At 51.4% G+C, this 10,331-nt stretch overlaps 1 protein-coding gene across 6 annotated transcripts in view; it reads right to left on the bottom strand.

Moving 5' to 3' along the window:
* Positions 1 to 399: 399 nt before the first annotated feature.
* Positions 400 to 10,331, bottom strand: part of LOC122386667 (alpha,alpha-trehalose-phosphate synthase [UDP-forming]-like) — a 30,971-nt gene continuing 21,039 nt past the window's right edge. For all 6 annotated transcript variants that reach the window (XM_043376077.1, XM_043376075.1, XM_043376072.1 and 3 more), the window contains exons 2-11: positions 9,803 to 9,929; positions 9,414 to 9,570; positions 8,291 to 8,416; positions 6,534 to 6,692; positions 5,127 to 5,244; positions 4,462 to 4,608; positions 3,294 to 3,478; positions 2,760 to 3,042; positions 2,402 to 2,580; positions 400 to 2,151 (exon numbers count right to left, since the gene is read on the bottom strand). In XM_043376077.1, the coding sequence (XP_043232012.1) occupies positions 1,114 to 2,151; positions 2,402 to 2,580; positions 2,760 to 3,042; positions 3,294 to 3,478; positions 4,462 to 4,608; positions 5,127 to 5,244; positions 6,534 to 6,692; positions 8,291 to 8,416; positions 9,414 to 9,570; positions 9,803 to 9,906 (2,496 nt within the window). In that variant the 5' untranslated portion in view covers positions 9,907 to 9,929 and the 3' untranslated portion in view covers positions 400 to 1,113. The remainder of the gene's footprint in view (positions 2,152 to 2,401; positions 2,581 to 2,759; positions 3,043 to 3,293; positions 3,479 to 4,461; positions 4,609 to 5,126; positions 5,245 to 6,533; positions 6,693 to 8,290; positions 8,417 to 9,413; positions 9,571 to 9,802; positions 9,930 to 10,331) is intronic.

Here is a 10,331-nt window from a genome sequence, read left to right as displayed (position 1 = left end):
ATGCTCATGGACATGATCGAATTATTAACGTGTACTTTAGGGTCATTTTGGACTATGGTCACTGAGACTACCATGTTTCCTCTGCCCAGTCAGGGTATTCTTAGGTCTACGATTCTACCGAGCTGTTCTAAAGATGGTTTTTCCCACCCTTCATGCAAGCATCGGGAAGTTCAACTAATCACCTATTCGAACGCTCTTCTCTCTAAGATTTATTCCTCCAACTCAGTCTCTTCCACTTTCCGTCTTTCTCTTTCTTATCACTCTCTTTCATTCTCCCTGCTTCTCGCTCTCTCTCTCCCTCTCTTCCCCTCTCCTGTCTCTCTCATTCAGTGCCTTCCTGCTCTCTTGCGATCCTTCTCGCCGGCAAACGCATAGCCTAGTCACCGATTGACACAGTCATTATTTGCTCACAATGCAATATATTTAGAGCACAGTCATAGAAAACACAATCTACAATACACAGAAAGCGCTCTGTCAACACCATGTCTGAAATACAAACAGTGGCCAAGTCTGAGTATAATTACTAGAAACTTGTACCCTAATCCTTTCACTGCCCATATGTACGCTTCACAAGATCTCAAAAACAACAGCGTAAGGTAGAACACTGGCCATCGCTGGCCATTCAGCAGTCAAGCTTGCGCGTTGTCCAAAATATATCGCAATGGAAGACAACGGAAAGCGACAATATGCGTGGTTTTACACAATGGCGGCTCCGAATATCAACGCGGTAAAATACTCAGGGGCGGAGATTGCCGATATATATGTACCGAGACTCGCTCATGGGAAGGTCTTTAAATAAAGGCGCGATATCTTACCTTTCTGGATTCATGTGTGTATGTGTGCATGCGTCTGTGAGAGAATGCTTGCTGTGAAAGCAAAATAACAATCACGAGCCTCTATTGGCGTCAGCAACACCAAGAAGCTACACAACAAATACAATCGCTCGACGGGCGCGGCTGGCGAAGCTGTCGCCATCTCGTCTCGCCCCGTTCAGACTGTCCCTGCCAGTCTCCCCAGATCGGCTTCATCAGCTGCTGCGCCAGCAACTCCTCTCGGTCCACCCTCTGCCAACCCCACCCCCGCCAGCGTCCAGCGCTGCACGTCTTGCCGCGACTACGCGCCGTTGGGCACCTCGGGCACGATCTCGATGGCGCTGGGCGACGGCCTGCGTCCCCGGCCTCGGCCGTTCTCCATGATGTGCTCCATCTCGCCCTCCTCCATGGACATCTGGAAGTTGAGCAGCTTGGTGCCGTCGGGCGGCGGCGAGCCAGAGGTGGGGGGAGTGTTGCGGCGCGCCCTGCACGCAGCCATCTGCCGCTCCACCCACTTCAGCATCATCAGCACGGAGTCGGTGTCAGGCAGGCGCCGGTTGGCAGCCGTGCGCACAGACGAAGATGCCGTCACGCGGAAGCTGACCGCCATGCCCTTGAGCATCCTCATGGCGTCCTCGTCGGTGTTGTCGTCGCCGGCGAACAGCACGCGCACACCCTCCTGCCAGTCGAGCCCGTACAGGGTGCGCAGGATGTAGATGGAAGCGCGGCCCTTGTTCCACTTCACCGGCGGCCGGGCCTCGATCGCGCAGCGAGCCATCGAAGGCGTGAAGTCGAACTTTGTGAAGAGCTTGCGCGCTTCAGCCACGAGTGGAGGGCGCTTCTCGATGGGTACCTCGCGGTAGTGGTAGGTGAGGATGATGCCTTTGTTCTCGACCCAGGCGCCGTCGCGGCAGCAGCGCTCCTGGAGCGCGCGCAGCAGACCGCTCAGGTTCTCCTCGTACTCGCTGGGTACCGGGTGCACGAACCTCGTGCCGTCCGGATGCAGGATCTCCAGGCCGTGGTTGCCGGCATACGTGATGTTGTTGATGCCGACCATGCTGCGGACGTTCTCCAGGCTGCGGCCAGAGATGATGGCGATGTTGACGGACGAGACGTTGGCAAGTCGCTCCAGGACTCTCTTCGTCTCGACCGGGATGGTGGCGAAGTCGGGGTGTTTGGCGATCGGTGCTAGAGTGCCGTCGTAGTCGAGCAGCAGCGCCACGCGGTCCGTGGGCTTGATGTAGTCGCGCAGGTACTCGTCAAAGTCCGCCATGCTGACAGGCATCAGCTGGGTGGGACGCACCTGGTCGCCGTCCTCGCGTCTCAGCGTGCCCATTTCCTGGCGACAAAAGTACAGAGGTCAGCTTCCATGGTTCTGTGGCAAGTCCAGGGGCTTATTGTGTAGTGCTCCGCAGTGTGCTCCTTCAACTACGCTACCTGTCACTTAAAACGAGAACACAGATCTTGCGTTTTATCATTGTGACAAAGTTCTGCATAGAAACAAAAACAGCGTACACAAGAGTAGAATTATCGGTCCGAAATGATGTCTGCATAGTAAAAATATGAAAAACATTAAATCGCCTTCATACCTTGAGGAAGGAGCGCAGCCAGAATGTGACATCGTACTGCTTCTCGCGTCTCCGCAGGCAGGTCATGCGGAGACGCCTCTCGTCCTTGTCCATGGTAAGCGCGCGGTGGATGGTCTCGGCGACGTCATCGATCTCGTACGGGTTCACCAGCAGCGCTTCCATCATCTGAGCGCCAGAACCTGCCGATGGAAGGGCACCACCTAAAGTTAATAGCCGAACATAGACAGCCGATCTTTGTTGGAGAAAGTAACGGTTACAAATAAGCCGGATAAACTCTTATGCGGTTAAGAGCCTTATCTCACTTCCTTTCTCAACCCATACATCCCCCGTTTCCCTCCTGCACCGTTCTCTCACTAACCGGCAAACGGTGACAGGATGAGCACGCCCGGGTCCTCCTCGGTCTGACAGGCTACGAACTCCTTGGCCACCAGGTTCATGCCGTCGCGCAGCGGGGTGACCAGTGCCACGGATGCGTCCCGGTAGAATCCAGCCAGCTGCTCGTGGCTGATACAGCCGTAGATGTAGCGGATCGGAGACCACATCGGCGTGGTGAAGCGGCCGTTCACCTGGCCGATCAGCATGTCCATCTCCTCCTTCAGCTCCTGGTACTCCTTGACGTCGGTGCGCGAAGGCACTGCCACCTGGCGAGAGACAGAGGAAGCGCTATTGATTTAGAACCTGCGGGATTTGACGTGTCACAATATTGAGGCAATTAAGACCTCCATGGACTGGCGACGTCGTAAAATCAATAGAGTATCAGCTATACAAAGACCAGCATCATTACGGAGGATAAAACGTGAGATAAGAAGTACTCTCCCGAAACTCTAGCCCTTGTGTTCCTTAAAGAAGGATCGGATATCGAGCAGGATCACCACCGCGGGCAGCCACTTACCTGGAGGAAGGTGACCTTGTTGATGTACTCCGGGTGCTTCTCCAGGAGCCTCTCGAAGGCGCGGATCCGGTTAACCAGACCCTTGGTGTAGTCCAGGCGGTCAACGCCCAGAATCAGCTGCTGAGAATCGGAGAACGTTCTCGGCGCGGACGCCGCCAGGGACTTGAACCGGTCAAACGGAATGCCTGCAACGAAAGAAAGAGGGATCCGGTCAGCATTGGGTAGCGAGGGGCTACTGTGCAAGGCTCGCACACCTCAAAAGGTCAACTGGGTATAGTTTACGTTCGACATTGGCGGAGATAGCTCCTGAGCAGCAAACTGAGCTTGGTATGTGCTGAATAATCAGGTCACATTTTTCTTTCGACTTCGCATTTAAGAAGTTCTTATCGATGAGTACGAAATGAGTAAACAGTGGCGTTTATCGCCGACATGACAGGATCCTATGACAGGAGCGGGTCAGACTGGATGACTCCCGACACTATTCGAGACGCAGTTGAGGGCCGATGCACTGTGCCACCAGAAGCAACGTGCGACCCCGGGCTCGACGGCTCTTTGTGGTAAGACGTTTAGTTTTTTTTTTTAGTTTGTGGACCTCCCATGCGCAAAAGGAACTGCGACGATTCAGATTACTCAAGGATCTCAAACTGCTCGGAGTGTTGCAAGACTAATAAAAGAAGATATTATCTGTCAACAGGACCTATCATCATCGCGCTGGCGTGGAACACTATTGACATATGCTATTTGCCGGTGGGATGATATCCAGTTACGAAAGTTGGCCTGTGAAGTCTGCGGATTATTAATGATAGCAGGGCTCAGGATGTTTGATCTGCAAACACTCGATGAGTTACGCAACAAACTTTATGTAACGAGATATTCGAGACTAGTTACTAGGTATGCGCTCAAGCCTCGAAAAAGACTTTCTCCAAACAGAGCAGTGTTCAGACGGCCTACAGAATACATGCGACACCCTCGTTGAACGCTACATCCCCGTAACAGATAACCTCGATTTAATAGCCTAATAGGCCTCGTATGTCGCGCGAGATTCCGATTATTCTAAACCGTTTAGCTCAACGTCTTGCAATGCCGTATGATGAGATCAAATGCAGAAATCTACCCACCTCCCACTATGCCCGAGGAATCGACCCACGGCCTCCGGACGAGGTCTCACCGATGGGAAGGGCGCGGACGCGCACCGTGCGTCCTCCGTGCTCCACCAGCATGTTGCTCCGGTCGACACGGCAGCCCAGACGGCGCTGGCAGCAGTCGATGAAGTTGAAACAGTAGTCCTCGATGTGGAAGCCCACCATGTCGCAGCCTGCAGGCGAATAGTTAGAATAGGTCATGTGGTGCTGTCCATACATGACGAGAAAATGTTACAGCTAGGGAGACGCACTATAGAAGCTGTAGCACACGGCTAAAATAACAGCCGCGCGTTTTTCTTTTGCGTACAAAATAAGCCAGAAACTGCAACGGGAAGAGCAAGAGCTCTACATTCCAAAGGTCTGGCACACTAAACAAAGGCCACTTCAGTATCATCTCGACTGTGTTGCCGAGAGTGACCGTTTACGAGCAGCGTTTCAATGTCGCTACGTGCGAGTTTGATGGATCAAGTACACACTTCAAAGATTAAGTGGCAGCCATCGACCCAGTTCCAAGTTTGGTAGTGCGTACTTGACAACTGGTTTGTTGTCTCCGACTGCTCTCCAAACTCAAGTGTGCCGGGAACGAGAGGAACCGTTCCACTACACAGCTCGCAACCTTAGGCATGATACGCACCACCAGAGCCTGGCGCAATACAAATTAAAAGTATCGATTTATCGATGAAAGACTTACCGAGCATGCCTTGGAGGATCTCATCGTCCCACGGGAACAGCCTCATTATGTCCCAGCTGGGACACGGAATATGCAGGAAGAAGCCAAGCTTGCATCTGAGATTCTTCTCCTCCGCTTTCTGGAGACAAACAAGCAACCAACGTGAGTTGTTGATAAGATGGATAACTTACAGCGAGCCATCCTTCCTCATTGCCTCCCAGGACCATTTTATCTGTTCACTTGTCATCATCTGGACGGCGCACAGCAGCACTGTCAAAAGTACAGGCATGACACTCCCCCGCTTCTGTAACAATAAACTGTACCGCTGACCAGTTAGAACCAGACGGCATCGTTCCGGTGCTGTTATCGACACCTCAGCCCCCCCCCCCCACCCCCACGCACACACTGTGCCGGGTGCCCACATACCGCTATACCGCTATTAGACCGGGGCTCGGGACAGAGCGAGGCCTGGGCTCTATCTACCACTGCGACCACAGACAGTGGCATGTTTACGGCTCCACTGTGAGCGCTGAACAGAGACCGAGTGTGAGGAAAACACGAAACTGCGCACCCACTGCCATCCGTGTTTGGTCAGTTCCGCGCTCCCAGAGGAGCGAGATGCTTCACAGAAGTGCTAACTTGCCAAACATTGTACATTTTGATGCTTTAATATTAATGTATGCTATTATAAAACATATCTGGTAGAATCTTACACCAGTCAAATCTATAAATGAATGAAGAGGAAATTGTCGTTAAAATGTCCCATTTGCATAATTTGAGGCAAGTCATAAACATATTTTAACGTTCCCTAAGTTTGAACTTGTGTACATTTATATTTATTTCCAGAAAAGCAGGAGCATACCGTTTACTACAATGTACCGTCGGTAACCCTATGCCCCCTCTATAACCTGCCCTCTGTTTATTTGACGCGGGCAGAAGCGTCACGGCGCCAGATGCCCGCTGGCGCAATATTCGTGCATTCTATTTTTTCAGCACTGAAAGGGATAATGATTATAAACAAAACATCTCTCATTCTTCTAAATCCGGATAGAAGTGCATAAGTAATGAATCAAATAAAAAGCACGACTTGCGTAATCTCTAACGGGCGTATAAAGATTTTGCACTCAATATTAGCCAGATCAATAAACATTGGAACCATGCAAACAAAGCCTGACATTAATTTGCAAACGGAACTATTTAGTTACAATAATTCCTAAAATAAAACATTGCTCATCTCAACACCTGTTGATCAATTGATATCTTTTCATCATTTGCTAGCTAATACCAACGACTCCAAGCTATCCAGCTCCAGAACGAGCCGTAGCTCGTTCTCGGTCACTGTCTTCGACTGTCCCCGGCCCTGAGAACCCTATTCACCGGTCCTTTGAACTGACATGCCTGAACGTCTAACCGGTCTGTCGAACTGACCTGTCTGATGGTGTTGGCCGCCAGCATCAGATGATAGTCGTGAATCCACACCAGGGGAGCCTCGTCAGCCTGCGCCAGCTCGTTGCCGCGCTCCTTGTACATCAGCTCCAGGGCGCGGATGGTCATATCGGCAAACTCCAGGTTGGCCTTCTTGTAATCCTGCAGGGACGACCAAGGGGGTGTGTCAATGGACTCAGGGTGTAAACGGTAAGCCGATACGGAGGGTGTGTGGCAGTGGAGAGGGAGAGTGATGGTACGGAGCCGGCCACAGGAATTCGCAAGGGCGTTGACCATCGTTTGTCCGCCGTGCAAATTGCTGTAAGCTTTGGTGGTAAAGGGGTCAGGCTGGTGATAAATATGTCTGGTATTGAAAAATATTATCACGATTTCTTCGTACCTTCCCCTCCATCAAGGCCATGTAAAATAGCAAGATGGGTGACTGACAGAAGAAAGTGGGCTAAGTGGCAACACGTCGCACTCACCGAAAACGAATGGGCATGTTTTTCATACTGGTGTTTTGAATTCAGCGTTATTAAAACAAACATTCTTCATCGGCCGGTAGCACACGTATACCATAAACACGCGCCGGTTCAGGGTTCAGAACCGCTGTCACGCAGCTGATATCGAGCGAGAGCCATTCTCAGCGTCTGAGACAGGTCGTTTCGGATAACATCTGGTACGATTCAGCAAACTGACGGTGGCGCCAGCCTGTTTGCGTCGAGGGAGACACGTGGTGCGCGCGTGAACGGACCGATCGAAGGTGTCCGTCAGACGGCGTCAACAAGCGCGACTGAAGTGCGCACCACCGGGGACACTGCGCCACGCCGCTGATCACGTGCGGGAGCTGTGCTCGAGTTTTGCCCCTGTCTGGATCAGGGGTTGAATGGGCGCTACTGCGCGGACTTTGGGCGGGGTAGTATACCAAGGACGCTGCAGTTCCATAACTGACAGACCGTCGATACTCGAGCTGAGACAGTCGCGCTTCAGCATATGCTGTTTATGGCGTGTACCATGAGCCTCTGGAGAGTTCCGGGCACGACCAGTGCCACGTGCTCAGATTGAGTCAGTCGCAAAGTCTTTATGACTTCTTTGTTGCTTTGGATTGTGTTCGGAATCGTAAGTTATATTTGAAAAAATCTTACACATCCGAAGCGGAGAGTATGTTTCGCCATTATTTGTTTTTGTTTTGTTGGGTTAGGCCCTTTCGGTCTGACGAGACCATTTCAGGACCGGAAGGATGATAGGAATTAGGGGGAGACATTGGTCTGGGCAGACACCCTAGAGAGTCGCCGGGGCTGAGCCCGTCCGAAAGGACAGGCCGACCAGCCCCCCAAGCACTCTCTGCACCCGGCTACGGGGTGCGCTCCCTCGGGAGCAGCGGTGCCGCTCCAAGGGAGCAGCCCGCATGAGATAAAGGTGCCTGTCCAGCCCGGAGTGGGGGTTGCGGCGTGGAGGAGAAGGATTTCTATGTCCTGAGGATGGAAGCGATGGAACGGAGGTTTCGCCATTATAGCAAGAGTAGTAGAAGACTCGCATTATGATGCTAGCAATGAGCTTGGAGGGGGCCATTTCGGCTGAACGAGAGGAAAATATGATGCATGTCTACAGCGCATCATGTGATTTTATCCCGCGATCAAAGCATAAGCACCAGTATCTCACGCATCTCGGAGAACAATTTAACACACGGACTACTTAACAACATAAAACGGTGGTCAAACACCTTCCGACAGGGGAGAACAGCTGAACGTTGAGCTCACCTCCCAGTAGTCTGCCTTGAAGATGGCGCGGTCCGGCATCGAGTGGAACAGCGGCCAGAAGGTGCCGTTGCAGCAGCCGTTGTAGTAACCGTCGAACGTGTTCTTGTCCATGTTGACAGTCACCACCTGGAAATGACGTCATATGAGTGGGTCAGGGCCGGGAGGGGTCGTGCAGGGGCATTAAAAACAGCACAAAAACATTGATTTTGCTAGTATGGTGTGGTGTGCACTGTGGGGGCTGTAGTGCTTACCTACAGACAGACGCTTCATTGATATTGACTGTAATTTGACTTTTAGTGTGCTTTAGTGCACTCTAGCAGTATATTTGGTGCCCATACTTCATGCTGTAAATTGCAATGAGAGACAAAATCCAGGTAGCACATGTCACAGCACCTACCATCGTTTTTTTTGTGTGTATATTTCTGCGCTTGGACTGATTCATTTTAAGTTTTTATGTTCCGCAATCACATGACATCGTCCATAAAAAAAAACACGCGGTTCACCCAGCGATCCGGATCGTACCGGATTGGGTTCTGAGGAAACTCGCTGTCTGTGGTCCCATTGGTCGCTAGCCGGCCAGGCCCTTCTGACGTCACGACATGAGCCATCAAACGAGCGGATGGCACGAGTGCCGTGATCGGGGTCGAGTGTCGGGCGGTAACCTCATACGATTACTACTGGCGGGCACGACAGCCGCACGCCAATAAACTGCGCTAGTATACACCGGTTAAAAGAAGTGGAAGAGATAGCCAATCAAGTATTGTCAAAAATACGTGAGCCAACACCGGCTACGTAAGTAATTATTGCATTAAGCGATTGAAACCTCTGTTATGGTAGTTACACCAGTCACCACCACTTTGTTCTGACAACGAACCAGAGAGTTCTGCATTAAAGGGCAATGCCGATGCAAGCTTCAGAGCCGTTCACTGCCGCGCAACATACATCAAGGGCGTTTGTGCTGTGCGGTGCAGCCTAGTTCCCAGTAACTGTGTATTGCGGTGCAGGCTATCTTCCAGTATTTTTGCGCGTTGAGCCGTAGCATTTTCATTGCGTCGGTCTTTTGTACCGCTTGTCTCATCAACTGTGTATACGAAAATGACCTGTGTGACAGGCCATGACTGACCTGTTTGGACTTGAGCCCGGCGCACGGTGACAAGTCCTCCGGGTCCGACTCGGGTATGGCCACGTTGGAGTCCTTGAGGTGCATACCGGGCCATCCGACCCACAGGCCGCCGCTCTCGACCACCACGGGGGCCACGGCGGTCACCAGACCTCCGGCGCTGCAGAGGGCGCGACACACCACCGTCAGCGGTCACACGGCACACCGGTCGCACACTAAAGGTCACGGGTCACATACTGATACATACCGTCAATAATAAAAGCATTTTGCACGACTCGTTGAGATGAATTATCATATACAACATCCACTCCCCTTCTATTATTCAGTGATCAGCCTCACTATGGAAAAGTTTCTGTGACCGATTGCCGCCATCGCCCATCATGCCTCCTTACCATTGTTTCCTGTGCAGGGTGCCGTCCTCCGCCTCCCGCAGGATAAACGGCAGACGGTTGGACACCACAATCATCGCCGATGACGACATGATTGTCTCCTTCATCTTGCTTACTTCTGGCTTACTCTCTGCAACAAATAGAAACAGCACGTCAATGATTGTAGAGATGTGCCTATTTACTACATCTGTTATATATAATTATATTCTGTTAACTACATCTGTTATATTCTGTTATATAGGTATTTCATCACTTCGAAGTCGATTCTGTTACTGCGCTCAGCCTTATCGACCAGCTCCAGTAATCAGGATTACATGATCGTCATGTAACAGCTAAATACCGCCGTATCTTCTAAAAACATGTCGAATAAAGTTGAAGTGTAGATAACACGTGATAGAGTAGTGGAGTGTGAGTAGAATCATGAGGCTGTCTTTCCGTTGATAACGATTACTCTCTTTGTAACCATGCCAAGCTCCTAAACTGTCTTGACCTATGTCAGCTCATATTAACGACGGAAGGCGGGCTGCCAAGG

The sequence above is a fragment of the Amphibalanus amphitrite genome, unplaced genomic scaffold (assembly GCF_019059575.1).
Source record: "Amphibalanus amphitrite isolate SeventyFive unplaced genomic scaffold, NRLGWU_Aamphi_draft 000259F_arrow, whole genome shotgun sequence".
In the NCBI taxonomy this organism is placed as follows: domain Eukaryota; kingdom Metazoa; phylum Arthropoda; class Thecostraca; order Balanomorpha; family Balanidae; genus Amphibalanus; species Amphibalanus amphitrite.
The sequence above is the reverse complement of the archived record's forward strand: the minus strand, read 5'-3'. Positions and strand labels throughout refer to the sequence as shown.